This window comes from Vulpes lagopus, chromosome 24, assembly GCF_018345385.1.
Source record: "Vulpes lagopus strain Blue_001 chromosome 24, ASM1834538v1, whole genome shotgun sequence".
Classification (NCBI taxonomy): domain Eukaryota; kingdom Metazoa; phylum Chordata; class Mammalia; order Carnivora; family Canidae; genus Vulpes; species Vulpes lagopus.
The window spans coordinates 6,952,347-6,976,545 of record NC_054847.1 but is presented as its reverse complement, the minus strand read 5'-3'; the positions used below and the strand labels follow the sequence as shown (position 1 = coordinate 6,976,545).

At 37.6% G+C, this 24,199-nt stretch overlaps 1 protein-coding gene across 1 annotated transcript in view; it reads right to left on the bottom strand.

The window, feature by feature from the left end:
* LOC121482114 (synaptosomal-associated protein 23-like) overlaps positions 1 to 5,450 on the bottom strand; it is a 36,414-nt gene extending 30,964 nt beyond the window's left edge. Inside the window, exon 1 of the mRNA XM_041739951.1 lies at positions 5,130 to 5,450. Within this exon, the coding sequence (XP_041595885.1) occupies positions 5,130 to 5,450 (321 nt within the window). The remainder of the gene's footprint in view (positions 1 to 5,129) is intronic.
* Positions 5,451 to 24,199: the final 18,749 nt, after the last annotated feature.

The following is a 24,199-nucleotide window of genomic DNA, read 5'->3' as shown; positions in this document are numbered from 1 at the left end:
AGTTCCTATGGTTAAACAATCCTCTACTATTGATCTATTTTATATTATACTATATTAATTAATGTTTAATCAATCCAAGAGATGAAACCATTCAATGTCTTAAAGAATTCTAAGCAATTACATTTTCTGTCTTTCTTTCAGTGTATATTTTAACATTTCAAGTTCCAAGTACAGATTTCTTGTTAAAATCAGTGGATCGAGGGATCCCTGGGTGGCGCAGCGGTTTGGCGCCTGCCTTTGGCCCAGGGCGCGATCCTGGAGACCCGGGATCGAATCCCACGTCGGGCTCCCGGTGCATGGAGCCCGCTTCTCCCTCTGCCTATGTCTCTGCCTCTCTCTCTCTCTCTGTATGACTATCCTAAATAAAAAAAAAAAAAATCAGTGGATTGGGAAGATGAGTGAGAACATAGCCTCCATGTACACCTATAAGTGATGATTAAGTGTTTTAGACTCTAAGAGTATTAGGGAAATTAAGATGAGAGAATTGAGGGTCATAAAGGAATGTTTGACACATAAGGAGGCTCTTAAATTTGCGACTTGAAGTTTGGCTAAGTCTCAGAAAACAGAGATTTACTGTTATGCAATTTGTGTTCAACATCCCCCACTCAGATATTCAACCTTAATTTATCAACACTTACTATGTTCTGGGCACTGTGCCAGGTTTGGGGAATATAAGCTGGATCAAATGTGGCCTCTGTGACCTCTTGGTTCACAGAGTAGAGACAATTATAAGTCAATGCAGTAAATGTAGTGATAAAGATACACAGAGTGTGTTTGGGGACATGGAGAAAGCACTAAATCTAGGACATGAAAAAAGGATTAGTAGAGAAAATTAGGCTCTGCAGAATAACAAGTAGGAAGACTCAAAATAAGGAAATCAATCAATGAAATATACCATATCCATAAAATGGAAGGTGAAAAAACAATTACATGATCATCTTAATTGGCATAGGAAAGGTGCTTGACAAAATCCAACACTCAGAAATCTAGGAAAAATATGTCCTAACCCCAGGTAACTATGAATGTGAACTTATTTGGAAATGAGGTCTTTGAAAGTGTGATTAGGTAAGTGAAGGTGAGGTCATAATATATTAGAGTTGAGCCCTAAATCCAATGACTTTGGTCCTTATGAAAAGGCCGTATGAAGATGCAGATATAGGGAGGACATACAACACAGGCATGATGAGGGTAGATGCAGAAATTGTAGTGATGCAGCTATAATCCCAAGATCTAAGGATGGCCAGCAATCACCAGAAACTAGAAAGAGGCAAAATAGGATGCTTCCCTGAGGGTTCTCTGAAAAAGTATTGTCTTTCTGAAACTTTGATATGGAGCTTTGAGCTTCCAGAAGAGAACAAACATCTGTTGTTTTAAACTAGTTTGTGTTATTTTGTTATGGCAGCCCTAGGACACTAATATATACCATGACATATTATTAAACCATACAACGGAAGGGATTACTGATAAATGCTTCAGTGTGGATGAGCCTCAAAAACATTGTGCTAAGTGAAAGAAACCAGATATCACAGGTCATTAATTACATGGTTCTATTTATATGAAATATCCACATAAAGTAAATCTATAGGGACAAAAACCAGTTTAATGATTGCCAATGGCTAGGACACAAGAGCAATGTAAAGTAACCACTTATTGGGTACACAGTTTTATTTGAGTGACGCAATATTTTGAAATAGAGAGAGATGGTATTTGCACAATGATATGAAGGTAGTAAATACCAGTGAATTGTTGTTCACTTTAAAATGATTGCTTTTATGTTATGTGAATGTCACTTCAATAAAAGTCAAGATGTTGGTTTTACATTGCAACTATAAGGAGTTAAAGAAGAATAAGCAAGTTGCAGACAAGAGTTGGTTGGTAGGTGAGTTACCAGGTACATACATGAGTTCTGTCTTGATTCCCCCCACACGATATATATTTTCTATATTTAATTTGGATGTATCTAAAAGCATTCCTCTTTTTAAAATATATGAATACTAGAATATATTATAATCAGTCTTTAAGTTTCAATCAATATCTAGAGACAGACATCACCTGTAAACTTATATTCTATTCTTTGGTGGAATCCATCAGATTCCAAAGTAGCATGGATTCACAGTCTGACATTGGGTATCCTCAAAGACTGTGATAAATGATCATTCTATGTTTTCAGGTGAAAGTTTTCTGAAATATATCAAGTTACTTAACACAACCTAAAGTAACATAACTAATCAATGGAGATGTCTATGTTTGTTTTAGTTCAAGAACTTATACATGTGAATTCATGCTGATTATTGATGAATATTAAATAGCTTAAAAAAGAGGTTTAGTCTAGAGGAAGAAACTTCAGCATATCCCTCATGATTGACTTGATTCCTTCAACAGGCTTAATGGGTAAGTGTTGTCTCTTTGCTTTTAGTCTGACAACAAATATTTGTAGTGGGCAAGGACTCACAGGTAGCTTTATTTGTAACTATGGGAAGGGATCTTCAAAGCTGGAGGTAGACTCTCCTTGTTCCAATGGTAGATGTGATCAAGAGCATAGGATTCTAGACTTCTTACCAAGTGCACTTCCTCTTAGGTAATATTCTTCTGGATATTTGGTATTCCATATATCCAACCTCAACAACTGGATATATATCTGAATCAGCAGCAATGTCCACAATAGCCAAACTGTGGAAGGAGCCTCGGTGTCCATCGAAAGATGAATGGATAAAGATGTGGTCTATGTATACAACGGAATATTCCTCAGCCATTAGAAACGACAAATACCCACCATTTGCTTCAACGTGGATGGAACTGGAGGGTATTATGCTGAGTGAAATAAGTCAATTGGAGAAGGACAAACATTATATGGTCTCATTCATTTGGGGAATATAAATAATAGTGAAAGGGAGTAGAAGGGAAGGGAGAATAAATGTGTGGGAAATATCAGAAAGGGAGACAGAACATAAAGACTCCTAACTCTGGGAAATGAACTAGGGGTGGTGGAAGGAGAAGAGGGCGGGGGGTGGGGGTGAATGGGTGACGGGCACTGAGGGGGGCACTTACCAGGATGAGCACTGGGTGTTATTCTGTATGTTGGCAAATTGAACACCAATAAATGAAATGGTAAAAAAAAAAAAAAAGAATCAGATAAAAGCTTGGAAAACTTGATGCTTTTGTTATATTTGATTTCATGTAATTAAACAGAAATTTCTGGGTGAATGGGGAAACAATTCAGGACTTAGAAATGTCAAACATTTTATATTTTCTTTAAAAGGATATAAAACTTATCTCAATTAACAAATGATCTTTCTTGGTGTATTGAAATAGGAAAAAGAATATCCATAAAGATCATATGAATCCCTCTCTGGGTAGAAACTCATTACACCAACCAACACTTCAGTATTTGGGGATCAAATATTTTTGTCTATGTATAATATAGCAGGGATGAGAGCTACCAAGGGAACATCTTCTGGGATGAGAGAATCAAGTGCAATATCAAATCAAGGCCGGGGAAGACAGAATGAGATGCATAGGAATTAGAGGGCTGCTTTACCATTGCACTTAGTGTCAGGAGGTCAGGGACCATCTAAAGGGAACTAAGCCTCTGGCTATATTTTGAAATGTGTCTACTCAGGAAGGATGTCTGTTTAAGCTATCCCTGCTTTTATTGCTTTACCCACGTCTCTTGGGAGAGATGTGCTTTCTATATCCCTCACTTATCCCCACAGATTAAGTTTATCAGAAAATCTTGAGACCTTTTAAGTTATAGCACCTTGTGTGAGAGCAGAGGTTATTAACATCATTCAATGAATTAAAACATGTGAAACATAAAGAATGGTAATAGCATTAAAATATAAACTTAAGAAATCTTAGTTATTTAATATTAACTCATGAATTATCCAGAGCTTCACATTCAGCAAGAAAATGACCCAATGCCTGCATCTGTCATTCAAAACATTCTCATATCTAACACCGTTCTGTTTTTCCAAATTATTTCTCATAGATTAATTATAAGAGTTCATCTCGGGATCCCTGGGTGGCGCAGCGGTTTGGCGCCTGCCTTTGGCCCAGGGCGCGATCCTGGAGACCCGGGATCGGGTCCCACGTCAGGCTCCCGGTGCGTGGAGCCTGCTTCTCCCTCTGCCTGTGTCTCTGCCTCTCTCTCTCTCTCTGTATGACTATCATAAATAAATAATAATAAAAAAATATTAAAAAAAAAAGAGTTCATCTCATCAGCTGTATTAGTTTATAAGAAAATAGAAATACATAGTGTCCTTCATCACAGCCTCACCTTTGCCTGTGTCATGTCACCTTTGGCTCTGTGGCCCTGTTTCCTTCAACACTCCTTATTAACTGTTATCTATTGTCCCTGGACTGGGTTGGATCCAACATTTACCTGACCATTCAAATCACAGTGTTGCCTCCTGCTGAGATTTTTCCCACACTTGTTACATGGACAGGTCTAATTTCCACCAATGTTATGCTTTGAATTATCCATCTCTTTATGTTCATCTGCAAAGCTAAGATATTTGGGTATTTGAGTAGAAATGAGCTATTTGTATTTTTGTCATATTAAACCTTCCTTATATTGTACATCTCTTAATATCTGCTGATGTGTATTAGTGATCCATCAATATTTACTGACATGACTTGAAAAATTGATGCATGTGACAGGAAAAAGAAAAAAAAAGTTACGTAGGAACCTAGTCTATGCACTACTCCCTATTCCCAGTGAGAAGCCTTGGCGGCTGCTGTTATTCCTCACTTTCATTATGCTGTTATCCCACTACATCATCAGAGTCAGCTCACTCGCCCTTTCTTCTAGACCATGAGTTGACACCTCCCCCTTCTTCAATCAACTAGCACAAACACCGCCCTTCTCATCCTCAGCTGACAACCTTGTTCCTATCTCAAAATGGAAGCTGTCTGAAGACTTTTCACAAGCCCCCACAAGAACACCTCTCCAGTTTCCCCAATAAGATTCCCCAAAGCTACATTTGAGGCAAGAACCTCAGCAATTGCAGAAACAGGGAAGTTCTGGCTTCTCTCTACTCCTGAAATCAGATAAAGCAGGTGGCTCTGATAAAACTACAGCCTTGGGAGTGGACTTTCTGGAAGGTATCTGAAGAGTCTGGGTGACCCACCTTCACAGTGTGGGGCATCCGTCTCTTGGGAAGGAGTGTTGTCAGAGGAAAGATAGGAGGTGTGAGGGAGCCTGAAGATGCAACCTGATCCTGTCCTCTCTTTAAACAGTTATATCTCCCAGTGGATTCACAGGGCCTGTCTGAAGGACTTGCCATGGAAACAAGCAAAGGTGTGTGTTGTCTTAAGACTGTACCCAAATTGCTGTTGAACCACTTTGCATTTGTATTTGTTCTTTTTACTTCCCCGACTTCATGTCCCATTTCCCCTCCTGCTGCTATCCTGAGACTGCTGGACTCATGAAGCCTTGGCATGAAGGACATGCCTCGAGCTCTATTTTCTACAGCTCCTGCTCTATGACTTTCTAGTCTATTACCAGCATTACTGGGACATGAAATGGAAAAACTAAAATACGTAACTTTAACAGAGAATTGACAGCATACGGATTGTTCCATACATTGACAGAATTTAATGTTGGCAGTACTCTCTATGGTGTTATTGCCTTTTGTATATGAGAAAAAAAAGTCTAAGAGAGGTAAAGGGATTTCCTCAAACACCATAATTTGAATCCAAGTCTCACTAGTCTCTGACACACTTCATTGCAAACACTATTTCCATGATGTAGAAGATGAAACTCTCTCATTACTCACATCACCACGGATGGCATTTTCAGGGCACAGAGCACTCATATTCTCTCAGTGAGGCAGGCCTCCTGGATTACATTCTTTCCCAGGGGCCAGAGGGCAGCAGAGGCCATTTTATACAGCCTTACATGTGTAAGCTATTGTCTAGCAGTTGGGTAGGGTATCCTGATATCACCCTTCCCAGCACCCTAAGTTTCCTGATTTTGGGCCACACTTACAAACTGGTTGATCTGCATGCTACATGGCAAATCTAGAGGCCTGCAAAAATCTGGATATAATGTGGCATATAAGTTCAGAGTTATCTCTACTCTCCCCTCCAGGCCGTTAAAAATTTCCAAATCGTCACAGGCGTACTTAGCCCTTTATGTAAGATCTCAGGGGAAGATGACTTCAAAGCTTTTTTAGTAGCTAATTCAGAGGCTAATAACTTTTCTAGTCAGTTTTTCCTCAAGCTGAAACTGAATTTGTGACAATCAAAACTCATTTCTCTTTAGCATCTCTGCTGGGACACAGCACAAACTTGCAAAGTATTATAATAGATTATCTGGCAGATGGATTTCAAAAACACCAATAGTAATAGACTTATAATTTAATAATAAGACCAAGAAAAAAATAAGTACTTGAAGCAACAGTTTATGAAAAGCTGCTAATTGAAGCTTTTGTGCCCCAGAAGGGATCAGTCAAAATGGAAAATGTGCATCACTGAGCAACAGAGCATGGATGGGGGAGGGAAAGAGAAAATAGAAGAGAAATATTGCTACAAATAACAAGAGTTCATAGCTGCTCTGGGGCTGACACAAGAGATCATAGAGAGTAAAAAATTTGTCCAAGATACCTCTACTATATATACACAGAAACACTAAGACTCTCTTCCCAGCAAGAGTGCCAAGGTGAAGTACTCCATGACCATGCCCTCAGCAATTCATGATGAAGAAAAAACAAGAAAGTTAATTAGGTCAATGAAGAATGAAGAACTTGGGGTCAATTGATCATTTTTTGTGACATATACCACTCCAGACATGACAGGACCAAGGCAGACACTGTTGGGTACCTGGGTAACAGTTCTCCTTTTTCCTTTGAAATAGAACCTTAATTGTTTACAAGTATTGGGGAGAGAATGCATATGCTTCAGGTAAGGCTGTATCCATTCACAATCCCAGGAAGTAGACTTTGATTAATCTAAGACAACTATAGTAATTCTACCCCTCACCCCCCATGGCAGTGAAAGGATTTGGAATTGATTTGGGGTAAAATTCTGGCCAATAAGACAAAAACTGTAGCCCCCTGGAAATATCTCTGTCCCTCTTAAAAGCCAGTGGAGGGAGACACTTTCTCTTCCTGATCTTGCTCCTGCACTTGGTTTTATGAGGATATGATTACTGGGAGAGTAATAGCAATCATGCAACCATAGGAACACAAGCCTGGATATCATGCCAACAAGCTAAGTAGGTGGAGTGGAAATATGGTAGTACACTTGCAGGTTTATGAATTAAGTACCCTGGAAATCACTGACCTCCAAACTGAGGAAAACTACTTTGAGTGTTGGGTCTGTGACACATGCTTTCGTAAATAAAGCTAATGGGAAAATTAGCTATTTTTTCTTTTCCCCTTTTTCTTTCTTTCTTTCTTTCTTTCTTTCTTTCTTTCTTTCTTTTCTTTCTTCTTCTTTCTTCTTTCTTTCCTTCCTTACTTCCTTACTTCCTTACTTCCTTACTTCCTTCCATCCTTTTAGTGGCAGATAAATGGTAGGGCAAGGAATGTGAATATACTGCAGCAGCTCATCCAACCCAAAATATACTTTCTAACAGTGAGAAAGAGAGATAATTCAAATAAAGGAAGCAGAAAGAAAAAGTTAGCCAGTGGTTGAGCATCAATGGAGTAGAAGAAAGATCCAGACAAAGCGAGCTTCTTTTACATAGAATTTATGCTTATTGACATGGAGACTTGAGAATCCTTGAGGGACACACAAAAGCACACTCAATGAGATGAAACACAACTCACTTATGAATCAATATGTAGGAAGACAGAAAGATGGGGTGAGAAAAAGAACCAAACTAGGAGGAAGGAGTGATCAACACTTGTCCTGTTTCTTTCATGCAATCGTAGTACAAGGAGGACAGAGCCTCCTCTCTGAACAAGGGGATAATAATGCATGTTCTAGTCATTCTCAAAGTATTCTTGTTGTTAAAATAAAATAATGATTGTGAAAAAGCTTAGAGAAGCATAAAATAAATCATCACCATCATAATAACATGGTTATAGCAAGAAGTATATTCCATTTATGAAATACTTAGCTCATGACATTGAAACTTACATTTCTGTAAGAAGATATTATGCACATCATTTTGGATAAGAATATTGAGGCTTAGACAAATTCTTATTTGTATAAATGTGCATAGCTAATCAATGGGAGAACCATTTCCAATCCACAGTTTCATGTATATATGCAAACTTAGTGATAGCATCATCTTTCTTTTTATTCACTCTTTCCACTTATGTTAGATTTTCCCCAAATAGCTGTCTATTTTTTCATTTACAATAAGGTAGAGACTGGACATAGAATTTACTTCAACTTATCCCTTGTTAAAATCAAGAGTGATTGACTCAATGGAGGTTCATAATCACCAACACATATTTATTCTTTTATCCCTCAAGAGTAATGAGAGATCAGAACTTTCAAACACACCAGATACATTGCATGTTCAAGTAGATCAGAGTTGTCTTCTGCATGAACTCCTCCATACATTTGTAGAAATGCAATTCTGTTCATTATTAATCTTATGATATGGAAAGTAGTTCATTTGTATGGAAATAGCTGCATTTGGATGATGTGTTCCATGTTCAAAGTGAAACACAAATTTCTGATTAAAAGCCAAATCATTCTTTGAAAAGGTCGAAAACAGTGGCTTCAAGTGAAATTATTTCAGCTCCATTTTGTGTGTGGGTCACTGATGAAACACCCTGCCAAAATATGAACACTAGTTCTCTGATGTTTCTAGGTAATTGCAGATTAAGAAAATCCTCTTCCACTTAAAGTTTTAAAAGTAGATACATGTTGGATACTAGATATTTTATATGTGCATATTTTATGTTTTATAAATATATATAATTTAAATACATCAAATACTACAAAATAAATTACATGTGAAATTGTGATCATAAACTATCAGCATTAGGGGCAGCCCAGGTGGCTCAGCGGTTTAGCTCTTGCCTTCAGTCCAGGGCATGATCCTGGAGACCCGGGCTCCCTGCATGGAGCCTGCTTCTCCCTCTTGCCCGTGTCTCAGTCTCTCATGAATAAATAAATAAAATATTAAAAAAAATAAAGTATAAAAAAAAAAATAAAGTATAAGCATTATAGAACAAAGGATTGTGTAGTTCAGAGTCTGTTTTTTTTTTTTTTTTAAGATTTTATTCATCCATCCATGAGAAACAGAGAGAGGCAGAAGCAGGCTCCATGCAAGGAGGCTGATGTGGGACTCAATCCTGGGTCTCTAAGATCAGGCCCCGGGCTGAAGGTGGCGTTAAACCACTGAGCCACCCAGGCTGCCCTGTAAATCAGTCTTGATGGGCATTATATACATCACCTAGTAAAGCTGAACATGTTACTTTATAATCCAGTATTTCTTCTCAAAATGTACGGGTGCATATCTATAAAAAATAATATATATACCCTCAAAAATGTGTACAAAAATGCATGTTAAAACAATTTTCATAACTAAATAGTAAAAACAATCCAAATGTCCTTTAACAGTAGAGTGAGAAAATAAAGATGGATATTAAAGACATGATATTGTAAAAACAAGTCAAAAAACAAGAGAACATATATATTATTTCATTTATATAAAGTTTAAGAACAATTTTTACCTATAATGTTAGAAATTAGAAAGTATTTTAGAGGAGGCTTTGGAAATATTACCTGATAGAGGTAAAGAGGAAATGTCTGGGCTGCCAGAAATGCCCCTTTTATTGATCTCTGTACTGCATATATTTGTAAGAATTCACAAAGCAGTGAATTTTAAATTTGTGTGTATTACTGTATTAACTGAACACCTAATAAAGATAACTCGACCAGAACTCCTGATTGCATAATTCTATGTTTGAGAGAAAAATTGTACAAATTTTGTTTTAACCAGATCTTTTAAAAAGCTTATGAATGGGCAATCCCAAGTGGTCTGGTTTATGTTTTCTGTGACTAGCTCTGCAGTGACTAGTAGAACTGGAGTTTTTAGCTTCCTGTTAATTGCCAGCAGTCAGTTTGAAACTAATGTTTATTCAGATTTATAATATGAACTCTTTTTACATTTCACTTCAATAGTTTTCCTATTGAACAAAATACACATTTACCATCGACTGCATTAGAAAAACTCTATCAAGTTATTTCTGTTACTATAGGTCTTCTGTATCTGGAATGGGTTTCCAATCTACAATTATACTCCCACAATAATAATGATTAAAATAAGACTATTTATGTATAATTATTGTTACATTGCTGGCTGCTTTTGTAAATTTTATAGAGAGAAAAACATGAATCCTTTATGACCATTTATGGAAACATTGGCTTTTATGCACATTATTTTGTATTCTTGGTTTGTCATGCACAGTGTGCACACAGATCTTTGAACCAAGCAGTGTTTCACAGTTTCCTTTAAATAGCTATGCTTTGAGGGATAATGGTTTTATTTAGGAAGCTATTTTTAAATTATTCCTTTTACTTTCACACCAATGTCCTTAACTGTTTTTTTAATGATTTTGATTTCCAGATAATGATATTCATTCTCACATACCAGAGAGCTCCAATTTCAACCAAATATTTTATTCATTCACCATATCTCACTGCATTATCTTTTGATTAAGAAAGAGGGTTTTTTTGTTTGTTTGTTTGCTGTTGTTTGTTTTTTAAGCCAAAGAACATGGACTCTTGATAATCTAAGGGCTGTCAAGCTAGCTTAGTTGACTGGAGTGTGTACTAATGAAGTTAAGTTTAGAAGTTCCATTACTGAAGGGGAAAGAATTTTTTCTCATAAGTCAGATGAGCTGTCCTATAACTACCTCTCAGGAGCCCACGGACCTAGATGTCTGGATTCCTTCATCTATAAATGAATGGAGGGATAGATAGATAAAATTTAACTCATTTCTCAGTTGATGAGAGGCCTCCCTGAGGATACCTGACTTTTCAGAATTTCAGTGACATTGACAACATATCTCTTGCCAGTGCAATACGTATTATATACTTTTCAACCTATCATTCCAAAAAGAGAGTCCAAACTAAGAGCCTAAAATATGGCAGGAAGTGTGCATGGTGCTTAACAGGTAGGGACAAATATGACACAGTTGAATATCTCAGGTAATTCTTAGCTAATTGAGGAAGGGGGCTGTGTGTGTGAAGATGCATTAATCTAGAATTAGCATTTCGAGTGCACTAGAAAAAATTACACGCAAGAAGAGATGACAGAAAGGAGGAAGGGAATAACTTTATAGGTATACGCATGGGCAGGTGGGGAAGTCAGACAAAGCTTTTTGAGAAACTCAATCTTTTCATGACAGAACATGTTCCAATTTCCCCACTTACCCTTTCCATACTGCTTTCTGCATGGGAAGAAGTATGTTTATAATCTCCTTACATTCTTTAGTGTCTCCTCTCTTTCCCTCTCTCTTTTTTAAGACTTTATTCATTTGAGACAGAGAGATAGAGAGAGAGAGAGAGAGAGAGAGAGAGAGAGAGAGAGAAGGAGAACATGAAGGAGCAAGGGAAAGAAGAGAAAGAAGAAACAGACTCCTCACTGAGCCAGGAGCCTGATGTGGGGCCTGATCCCAGGATGTGGAGATCATGACCTGAGCCGAAGGCAGACACTTAATCATCTGAGCCACCCAACTGGCTCTGCATTGACTAGTTGAACTGGAGTTTTTAGCTTCCTGTTAATTGCAATAGATAGCCAGCAGTCAGTTTGAAACTAATGTTTATTCAGATTTATAATAATGAGCTCTTTTTACATTTCACTTCAATAGTTTTCCTATTGAACAAAACACACATTTACCATCCTTTCTACATGCCTCATTTCTATATGCCTACAGTCCACCTTCCTTTTTCAAAATGTACTGGATTTTCCTTTAATCTGGAAAATTCTGTTTTCTCATACCCTTAAAATAATAGCAAAACACTCTCTTATATCGGCTCTTGACTTTGTTCTCTTTAATTCTTTCTTTCCCAAGAAGTTAAAATTAGTCTGTACATTCAGTTTCTGCATCTTCACCTGTATTGTGGTACAGATGCTGCCTTTACTAAGGTCACCAGTACACTGCATTTCCAAAGTCCTTGAGACTTGCCAAAGCTTGAGCATTTTAGCCTTTTCAGAACTTCTCTGCTTTTTGCCAGTGCTGGCTCATTCCCTCTTTCTTCAAAGAATCATTTTCTTGGGCTGCCTGGGTGGGTCAGGTGGTTGAATCTCTTACCTTTGGCTCAGGTCAGATCTCTGGGTCCTGGGATTGAGCCCCATGTCAGGCTCCTGCTCAGCCAGGAGTCTGCTTCTCCCTCTCCCCCAGGCTCTCCCCCTGTTTGTGCTCTCTCTCTCTCCTTATTTTTTTTTTTTAAGATTTTATTTTTTTACTCATGAGAGACACAGAGAGAGGCACAGACACAGGCAGAGGGAGACACAGGCAGAGGGAGAAACAGGCCCCACACAGGGAGCCCCACATGGGACTCAATCCTGGGTCTCCAGGATCACACCCTGGACTGAAGGCAGTGTAAACCTCTGAGCCACCAGCGCTACCCTCTCTCTCTCTTAAATAAGTAAATAACATCTTCAAACAAACAAACAAACAAATAAACAAATAAAAAACCACAAAGAATCCCTTCCTTTAGCTTCTAAGCCAAGAACATTTCTTGGATTTTTTTCTTCTGCCTGAGAAATTCCTGTCATTTTCTCCCAATGTTTTTCTGTGTTTCTTCCTAAATACTAGTAAAACACTTTGTCCTTTTCTCTTCTCAATCTATATATTCTCAACTTAAATTACCATCTCTATGAGTCTCAAAATTTATCTTCAATTTATGCATCTCCACTTATCTCAGACTTACTTTGCAAAATGTTTTTGAAGTGCGCACACGCACACACACCTACACGGTGGAGGAATGTTGAAACCAAGTTTTGAAAGGTAAGTACAAAGTGACAGAAGAATGACGAAAGAGAAGTATATTTAGCAGAGAAACAGCATATGAAAATGGAGTCAGCCTGGAAGCACGAAATGGCGTTTTTGCATTGAAGGACCACAGTTTGCTTATTAGGGTCAAAAAATTAGGGGATATGGCAAGAAAAATGTAATCGAGATGAGGAGAATCAAATTAAAACAAAGCAAAACAAAACAAAATGTGGATAGTATCCTTAAGAATTTGGATTTTTTTTTCTCCTGTAGGGGACACCATTTGTGAATACAATTTTAGGAAGAAAACAAATATAATATGCTCTGGTAAGCTATATGTGCCAGGAGGTGAGATGTGTGCTAGATGGAAAAAAGACAAGTATGAGTGAGTCTAGAAACAGTTGCAAGGTGCTCTGCCTCCAATGCTATCTTGTTCTGCCCAACAACCTCCTTGTGAGGACCATGGTGTTGTCTTCTGAGTCTTTTATACAGTTCATACGGGGTTTCAGTCTCAGCAACCATTCCCTATTTTGAGAATAGTTACTAATCCCCCAAATAAACGGTCTCCAGACTTTTGGATAGCATGCTTGTTAGTAAAACAAACCAACAAATACAACTTTAGGATATTCCACGACAGGCATATTTATTTTATATTATATTGTGAAAGAACGTCCCCCAATGAGTAAGCATTGGTAGGAGAGTCCTGCAAAACAGCACCAGGAGGCAGTTGAGAAAGCAGGGCCTCTGCACAGCTTCTGTTTCAATTCTCAGAACACCATGAACTTTTTGACTTTTGTCAATTGCGATTTGTCAATTGCAACCACCTCCTTGAACATCTCCTTCTACTTTAGACTAAAATAGAGATAATGTAATATCTGTTAGCTAAGTAGCTAATCCTGTATTAGTTAGTCAGTTTAATTTTGCCAGCACCAATCATAAGTCTTTTGAAACAATTTATGTAACCTTGTGGGTTTTGCCTTGTAAGATTACACTGTATACTTGCAATTCAGTGCACACTTTCGATTTCAATGGATTCTGTGTCTCCTGGATTGCAATCCCTAAAATCCCAAATAAATGTTTTTGGTGGCTTTACCACCTTATAGTCTTCTTGGTCAATAATATGCATGACCTTTTACACTAATACACAATAAAACTTACAAAGTATACACAAGAGAAATTTTAAAATGATAAAGTCAAAATTAAATGTTTTAAAATGATTAATGTCTTATAGTTCAAAAGTCCTTTCAGGTGGAATGTATATGTGTATACACAGTGATTTCATATATATTTGAACATATATGATTATCCACATACAAGTGACACACATATGCATATGTACATATATATCACTGTTTATGCTCAATTATTTTTGAAAATATTAGTTTCACGTTTTTAGTATAGCATTTCAAAGAGCTGGTTCTTTTTTTTTTTTTTTTTATGATAGTCATAGAGAGAGAGGGAGAGAGAGGCAGAGACATAGGGAGAGGGAGAAGCAGGCTCCACGCACTGGGAGCCCGACATGGGATTCGATCCCGGGTCTCCAGGATCGCGCCCTGGGCCAAAGGCAGGCGCCAAACCGCTGCGCCACCCAGGGATCCCCAAAGAGCTGGTTCTAAACTCAATTTATTTTGATATAACTTTTAATGATTGTCAAATATGAAAAATACACCTCACCAAGGCATAATTTATACAATATCCTCTTAGGCAAAGTTCTTATTAATAATGGTGGCTATGGATTTGTAACCATCTTTCAAGTCAACTTTATTATTTTAAATACTTTTGTTCAGTTATAGAATATAAATTTTTATTAGATTGCCCCCCTTTTTTAGCCTTTATGTTTCAAGTGGCAAGTTCACATTAGAATTAGAAGTGTCAGCTCAGCCAATTTTTATTGTTGGCTTAGCTTGGATTATGAATATGATGTTTAACTTGCAGTTTCCTGGCAGTTATCTTTTGCAGTTATATGTCTATCTTGTAAGAGTTATTTTAGTTGAAATTATATTTTATAATTATACATTTATTTAGCCAGACATATAAAAGCTGCACTGTATTGCAACATGCTAAAAATAGATACATGAATGAACACCATTTGGAACCCTTTGTCCTTTGCCCTTCTGATTAATAGACCCCAGGTAAAATGAGTTGTTAATTAATTAATTTGAGAGAGAGAGAAACAGAGAAAGAGAGAGAGAGCAGGGGGAAAGGGGGAAAGGAAGGAAAGAATCTCAAGCAGATGCCCCCCTCATCACACTGATCCTGAAGGGGTGCTCTACCTCACAACCCTGAAATCATGACCTGAGCCAAAATCAAAAGTTTGATGCTCAACTGAGTCACCCAAGTGCCCCAAAATAAGAAATTATAAAGTATAATTTCAAATGTTAAAAAAAAGCTTCTCCTACAAGTGCAAAATAAAACTTGTCAAAGATGTTATTCAACTCATTAATTAATGATGTAAATAGCAGAAAGGAAAGGAAGTTCAAAGAACAGTTAAAGAGCTGAACATTTATAGACAATTTAATAAAGTGTGAAAATAATATAAAATCACTCGGTTACATATCTTATAGGACGATAAGCCATGTCCCACAGAATTATCTCTTGCATCTGGCATCTGCATTTGTAACAGAAAAAGTTGGGACACCTGAGTGGCTCAGTGGTTGAGTGTCTGCCTTCAGCTCAGGTCGTGATCATGGGGTCCTGGGATTGAGTCCCACACTGGGCTCCCCACAGGGAGCCTGCTTCTCCCTCTGCCTATGTCTCTGCCTTTCTGTCTCAGGAATAAATAAAACCTTTTTAAAAAAGAAAAAGCTAACAAATTAACATGTGAATCCACTACGTTTTGGCCCTCTGATGAAAAATAGTGATTTGAACAAAGTAAATTCCAGTAAATGATAATTCATATGTGTACCTATGTCCCATGTTGATTACCTTTAGTCATATTTCCAAGCTAAAATTATTTTTCTTAACACTCTGAAATGTGTTATTTTCAACACTTTCATAGTAAGGATAGACTGCATGAACAAAACTGACCTAATCTAAAATACCAATGCACAGTATGGCACAATCAGAATCACTAAAGATCAGTGTTCTATTTCCCTTAGGGGCTGTTATCTGCATCAGCATGGTTACAAAAGATACTCTGTAGCATGTGTTCTTGAGACAGACAGAAAGAAATGCAGTGTGCAATTGTTTTTATTACAACAGTCATAAGATTTGACTGTGTGCCCTCTATAAAGCCAACACCTTTATCTTCTGTACAGAAATATAAAGACAACAGACAAATGAACAAAAGAAACCCCACATAACTCCCTAGAAAACAAAGCAGGAAGCACAACGAAGAAAAGTTGAGACAGTGTATAGAATTCTTTCTGATTTCTGTTGTTTTATCAACAATTTCTTGTAGACCCTTTTTTTTTTTTTAGGAAACATTTCTCTGTGTCTTTAATATGTGTCATTACTAGTTTTATTTGTATTGGGGTGGGGAGAGGAGCAAAGGAAGAAAGGTGTAGAGGGGACACAATACAAGTCTGTAAGTTTCCAGTGTGGCACACAGTAGAACATGGGCAAATCTTCCTGGGTGTGATGTGTTACGAATGGGTTCACAAAAGAGAGGACAGTTAAGCTTTCAATCTTGAAGGCTTAGAAAACATTTTCCAGGTGGACAAGAAGGAGAAAGGCACGCTGACTGGACCTGGCTGTGTAGACAAGTGTGGGATTCTAAAGAGCATTATGAGCTTGGGGAAGTGGATATGGATGTGGGTGTGAGATGGAGTTCACAGAGGACAGAATAATGAAGATTTTCTAAACCACAAAACATATTTTGTACTTTATCAATGATGAACCCATTGTAACATACTTCATGCGTTGGTTGTGAAAAAATGGAGAAGCCAAAGTAGCTACTTCCATTAAAATCCCTGGTAGATTTCTATTATAATGCCCTCATTGACCTTCGGCATATAGGTCACTGACAATGCTTTTACTTCGGATCTTTCTACCTTCCTATCAATTTTAATCAGTAATGATCTTCATTATTGCTGTAAGCTGCTGGGCAGGTTAAAAATTGCGCTCAACAATTTCTACATTTTATGCCCTTAATAGCTGAAAATTGGTATTACATGCTCTCGAGGGGTTGCTATGGGACAGTGTGAGAACAGTGCTTAAAAAAGCATCATTTAAAAAAAGCTGGATTATACTCCACACTTAATCACTTTGCATGAATCATTCCATCTCCTTCTGTAGTCAGTTTCTTCATCAATGAAATGGAAGTTAGTAGCTGTGCATGGAGGACATCTTTCAAAGCCCTTAGAAGTTAAGGGAGTTAATGTGAAGGGAAAGTGCCTGTGGAGAGTCAAGGTGGACTTTATTTAATTCTTTTTTTGGGGTGGACTTCAATTTAATGGATAACAGCTAGCTATTTATTTTTTAATTTTTTTAAAAAAGGTTTTATTTATTTATTCATGAGAGACACACACAGAGAGAGAGAGGCAGAGACACAGGCAGATGGAGAAGCAGGGTCCATCAGGGAGCCCGATGTGGGACACGATCACAGGACTCCAGGATCACGCCCTGGGCGAAACGCAGGTGCTAAACCGCTGAGCCACCCAGGGATACCCCCTTTTAAAAAAAAAAAAGTTTTATTTATTTTTTCATGAGAGACGCACAGAGAGAGAGGCAGAGACACAGGCAGAGGGAGAACAGGTAGCTATTTAGCTAAAAGCAAAACCATTTCAAAATCAAAAGAAAAGGCAAACAAAGGGTAAATCAATTTTAAGAAGCCAAGTTGCCACGTACCTCTCCAAAGACCATCCAGGAAAGATGAGGTCCCCAGGGTGAGTGGAGGCATCGGGCCCGCACAGACTGAGGCAGGCAAATATTTTAAACATACATCCATTAGCTTTTGTTCCAAAGCCTCGCTTACACAACTTTGAATTGTAATGTGACTTCTCAACTCTCATTCTCCATGTGGAGAGAAAAAGTATAAGCCCAGGGATAGACTTTTAAATTTCCAAAAGTTACATTTCTAGTGTGCAGTGACAAAAGTGGCAGTTTGGCCTTAAATGGTGGCCCCTTGTAAGCCTAGTTACGTCTGCCCTTCTTTGAGTCCACGTTGTGAAACTGATCCCATCTTGCTATATTATTGAGGTAACATCTGTGTGCTGGTTATTGAAGGCTAGACCATTCTTGGTAAATTTAAACCACATAAATTTTGCCGTGAATTACCTTGGTGGCAGGCTTACCCCAAAGACTGCAGAGACATTTTCTTTCATATTTCAGGAGCGATTACATCTGTGTTCATTATTTCACATAATTGATATGAGGTATAAATATATTGAAAAGTAACATATAAATGAAGTATTACTCCCACTGGCTTTCAAATGTCACCTAAGATATTATAATTAGTGCATTACAATTAGTGCACCTATAGCCTCTAACATCTAGGCATCCATTACAATTTAAAAGAATGAATGATTATCCTACTACTTTAATGAATATTTATTTATTAAAGAAGTTTCCAGAAACTAAAATACTAAAATTAAAAGAAATAATTCTTCTTTAGAAGAATAGACTAGTAGACTAGTAATCACCAGATTTGGAATTGATATGAGAAAAATAAGTCACAGGATGCCTGGGTGGCTCAGTGGTTGAGCATCAGCCTACAGCTCAGGTCGTGACCCCGGGGTCCTAGGATCAAGTCCTGCAATGGGTTCCCTGCATGGAGCCTGCTTCCCTCTCTGCCTGTGTATCTGCCCCTCTCTCTGTGTCTCTCATGAATAAATAAATAAAATCTTAAAGAAAAGAAAAAAATAAGTTACAAGTTCAATACAAACTTGATATAGTTAATAGTTTAACCCAAATTCCATCCAAGTTCTGCAATCTTTTTCTTTCTTTCTTTCTTTCTTTCTTTCTTTTCTTCTTTTTCCTTCCTTCCTTCCTTCCTTCCTTCCTTCCTTCCTTCCTTCCTTCCTTCCTTCCTTTTGCCTTTCTTTCTTTCTTTCTTTCTTTCTTTTTTTTCTTTCTTTTTTCTTTTCCTTCCTTCCTTCCTTCCTTCCTTCCTTCCTTCCTTCCTTCCTTTCACCTTTCTTTCTTTCTTTCTTTTTTTTTTTTTTAGAGAAAAAAGGTCAGTTAAGTATCTGACTTCGGGTTTCAGCTCAGGTCATGATATCGGGGACATGAGATCATACAGTGTCTCAGGCTCTGAGCTAAGCCAGGAGTCTGCTTAAAATTCTCTCTTTCTCTCTCACTCTGTCCCATCTCCCCACTTGTGCTCTCTCTCTCTTTCAAAAATAAGAAAGTAAGTAAATAAATTAGAAATAAATAAGAAATATAAATAAAATAAAAAATAAAAAGATTATATCCCTTGGTAAATCAATTTGGGGATTAAGGATTTGGGTTTTTTTTGTTTTGTTTTGTTTTTTTTGTTTTGTTTTGTTTTGTTTTGTTTTTTTGTGGGAGGATTTGGGTTTTAGAGTAAGATATATTAGATGAAAGTCCTAGCTTGGGTCTCTTTAATCATGTCAATTTGGGTGGTTCCCATAACCTCACCAAATTCCCAGGCCTAAATATGACACATAGTGAGAACAAATACCTCCTTTGTTTGTTGTGAGGGTTAAATGACATGAAACATTCAAAGTTCTTGGCAAACACTCACACTTGTTCTTATAATGTACATGTAATAAACAATTGCTATGATGGATTGAGCTGTTCCATAATTGCAAAAGGGTGGGAGAGGACAAAGCACCCACTTATACATCTATTGCTATAATAAGTAGAATAAAATTGTCTGTGTTTTACTGGAGGATTCCCCCATCCAATGGCAGTGAAATTGGTAAAGAAACATTTCCCGTTTCTTTAATGTGCGAATTGTTGAAATGGATTTTCTTAAGTGAAAGATTTCTACTCCTAAATCCTTTTAAGTATGTCCTAGTTCCCAGAAGACTGGCTGGAAATTGCTCCCAGGCACCAGACACACATTTCAAAGTGCAATATTCAGTGAACCCTTCAGAATCTACTTCATAATGAACCCTTGTGTGTTGGCATGAGGCTAATATAGTTGATATATTGATTATAGTCCTGCTGAAATATGAACTTTTTCTGCATAACCAAGTGTCCTCAAGTAAGAAATGTAGACTCTCTGCCTGGACCAATTAGCAGGTGCATGAATTTGACTTGTCCTATTACCTCCCAAAGTTAATATTAATAAAAGAACTGGAGATGCTCACTGAATTTTCCTTCCTTTCTCCCTCTCTCCCTCTCTCTTTCTCTTTTTTTGCTTTGCCCTTGTGAAAATCAAGTAAAGAATAAGTCACCAAAGGCCAGTAGCCGTGCCTGTGATTAATGGGTGACCAATACTTAGAAGGGCAGTGCTAATCAAAGTAGGGACAGAGCTCAAAAAATAATTTTCGACCCAGAATAGAACAGATTATGGTCAGGAAGAGGGACAGAAAGAAGGAAAGAGCAAAGAATCATTTGTAGAGACTGTCATCTCCACGCGTAGAGAGGTATTTTTAACCTAAAATGGTTTTCATTTACTACCCAGCATGTTCCTAGGCTTCCTCCTTTTACTGCCAGCTGGTGTATGTGCAAAGATTGCTAACTCTAGCCTTATCCTAAGATGAGAGCAATTAGGAAGGTTAGCCTGCCATTGAACATGCGCATGTGTGTGGCAGTGAGGGCATACACCACTGAAGATACTCAAATAAAAAAAAGTACTGTATGATATAAAAAAAAAAAATTGCCAGAGTGTGAATGGGAATTAAAAGAGACAGACACTATTTTATACTATATACTGCTCTATACACTCTATATGATCTGGTTTACCTTAAGGATCTCTTTAGACTACCTAGGCACAGTTCCCTCATCGGTAAAATGTGAATGCTACTAGCAAAATGTGCAGGGATGTTGCTGGGACTATGTAAGAGCAGAAGTGTTGAGATGAGTCAGTAAGCTAATGGATATGAACGCACAGTTCCTGACACTGAGTATATAGCTAATTGATGTCAGTTTCCATTCCTTAATCTAAGTGAGTGCTCCCTTCTAATTAATCTTAATTAACCCACATTATTGTTCCCTAATAATTAGCATAGACCTTACTGCAGTCTTTTGTTGTGTATTTGCTCCTTGTAAAAAGTCTCCCAAGATGTTTGGCTATCTGAAATACCGAATTCTGCCTTAGATACTCTCAACAAGGAAATATTTCATAAGGCAGTAATGAGTCTCTCTAATATTGATGACTTTCTTGCCTCTTCTAAAACAGGAATGTTTCTGGAAGTACCATCATCAAGTTTATAACAGCTATAGTTTCTAAAATCCCTAGCCTCAGATGGATATAATTTTTGCTTTTAAGGAAAAAATTTAAGCTCAATGTTACATGAGGAATTGAGAACCAAGTAGGGTATGGCCCATTGGAGAATGCTCCACCAAGCAAATTCCCTGGCTCATCAATGAAAAAGGAATTGTACATTTTACAAAGTCTTCTGCTAGACGTACAGAATGCTGGGTAAAGATTATTCGTTCTACTAGAATATATCTGTCATGAATTAGAAAAAAAATCACTTTCCTCTGGAGGGCAGAGTTATATCCATACCAAGGCACATGATTTGGTGAGCAGAACCTAGGCTGTCTTTACTGCCATGTGCTCTGGGCTGGCATCTCTGTGCAGGGCACAGTCCACAAATCATTTAATAAAGAGTCTCTGGTTTAGTGTTGCTGTTTCACTGAGAAGTCACCTATTTGACCACATTCCCTTTTCTTTTGAAGTGTTTGTATTAATTGGCCTGGAGAATAAAAAAAATAAAATCATCTCAGATATGGGAAATCCATTTCCAATTAATGTTATTTCCTTTTTTTCATGAACATAATACAATGAACATCCCTTTTGAATTACACTGGTATGCTTCCCTTTGGAGTGAACTCAATGTTTGCTGTTTTTCTCTTTCTTCTGTTATGCCTACTTATGGAATATAAAGCAGAACTCTTCTTATTGAAATTTAATTTTCCTTCCAAAATTTGTTTATAAGTATCAATGAATTTCACTGAGTGAACACACCTGTGTAACCAGCTCTCTTTGCCCCATACAGATCAGTCATTTCTTGCAGTTCTTGAGTGAGTAATATGTTTCTTGATGCAAGCCTGAGGGATTTTTGGCTTGTTTGTATTGCATTTTTATTAGAGAAAAACATGACTAATACACTAGTTAGAGAATACAGATGTTCTGTCTGAATGAAATGCTGGTAGCAGGTAGAAGAAATCTTGTACATGTCTACAACTCTATTCATGGATGGTCCTTAAAGATAGTAATGGAAGCATGTCCACCAAGTGAATGGAAAATCAGGCAATATATCCATTTGTCTACTTTTCAAGGAAGGAAATAGGGTCTGGGTACATGGATCTACCCTGATTCATAATTGTCTACTGGATCAGGAAAAACAAGATTGGAAAATAGCTGACAAGGGATTCTGAGGGAATGGTATGTAAATAGACTACGTAGAGTGAACATAGCTTCTAAAGGTACACATGCTCCTTGTAAATGTCCATCAGAAGGCATTCACTATAGCAGAGGGTCCCACTTCCAGAAGATGAGCCATCTTGTGAATGTCTATTGGCATTTATTTATTCATTTCCAATTTTAATGAGATGTAATTGCCATCTAACATCATGCAAGTTTAAGGTGTGCAACATGTTGATTTGATATGCTGATATATCACAAAATAATATCCATGACAGCATTAGCTAATACCTCTATCACATCACATAATTATTACTTCCTTGTTTTTTTGTGAAAACATTTAGGATCTACTCTTTCAGCAACTTTCAACTATATATTAGAGTATTATTAACTCTAAATGAATACCCTGGTGCTTGCTGACAGGGTCCATGGATAAAATGGCCAAGGCATCTAAAGTGGAGTCTTTCATGAACTCAACAGCTTGGATTCCCTGCACTGCAGTTGCTTTGCTAGACTCTACTGAGTGCCTAAACTCCCAACAATAGAGGCCAACACTGAGCCCCCCAGCTGATCCTATCCTGTTATAAAACTACAAAAGCCACTTGAGAGAAGTTGACTATTTTGATTACCCCCCCCCTTTTTTTTATGGAGAAGACATTGATTTGTCTTTAGGGAAATATGAATTTATTTTAAAAGTGATTTTGTGTTCATGATGCAGGACTCCTGCCATTCTGTACTAACATTTTGTTTCATGAATTGTCATGGAATTCTACATATGATCACCTCTTTCTAAGGTATTCATTTTATGGACAAGGAGGCTTAGCAATGGAATCAAATCTATGGAATTCTTGGATATGTTCTTGTCATGAACAGATCAGTGAATAGGAATCAAATTGGAAGACAACATCCCGAGATAGTAAGAGGTTTTCCCAAGTTACAATATAAATTTTAAATCAGCATCTAGAAGACTGGAACTGTTTCCCCACACACTAGAAGGTGCAGGTGGGAGTTCTACATCTCACTATTAAATCTTATACAACATGTTGGAAACTGTTTTGTTTCTTGTTTCCTCAAACATTGGCTTGATGAGTTCAAAGTCCTGATCCCTAAGAAGGAATCCTGCCACCATTTGAACACAGTCATGGTTTCAATAAATTGAATTTGGGGACCGAGATATGACCATTTGGAGTTCTTTGTGCTGCTGAATTGAGAGGCAGAGAAGGAAGTGTCTGAAGTGGTTGAGACTATTGATCATGATTATTATGGAGAAAGTGGTTGAGTGCTACACAGTGGGTACAAGAAGGAATATGTACATATCCTGAAAGGTTTATTTCAGCACCTTTGAGTGCACTATATTAGTAAAAAAGGCCAATTGGGAGAACAACTGCAAAACACTTCTGAGCACTTGTATCTTACCAAAGTAGAATCGTCAGGAAAAACTTCTAAGGAACCAAGTTTTTGGAAGAGGGTAATGGTAGAGGTTATTCAGTTCAATTCTAATAAGATATTATTAGATACTTATCTATATACTAATTAATCACATCAGTATGAATGACCTGACTTTGCATGTCAGTGTGTCTGTGTGTGTGTGCACGCATGCACTTGCATGTGTTTGTACCTTAGATTTTTCTTCTAAAATCAAAAAGGAGATTTGAGCACTTTCTAAATGCCTAGGAGAAATTCTGTATTCAGTCACTCACATTTAAAGAAAAAGTCAGGGGCACCTGGGTGGCTCAGTTGCTTAAGCATCTGCCTTCAACTCTGGTCATGATCTCGGGGTCCTGAGATTGAACCTCATGTCAGGCTCTCCGCTCAGTAAGGAGTCTGCTTCTTCCTCTCCCTCTGCATC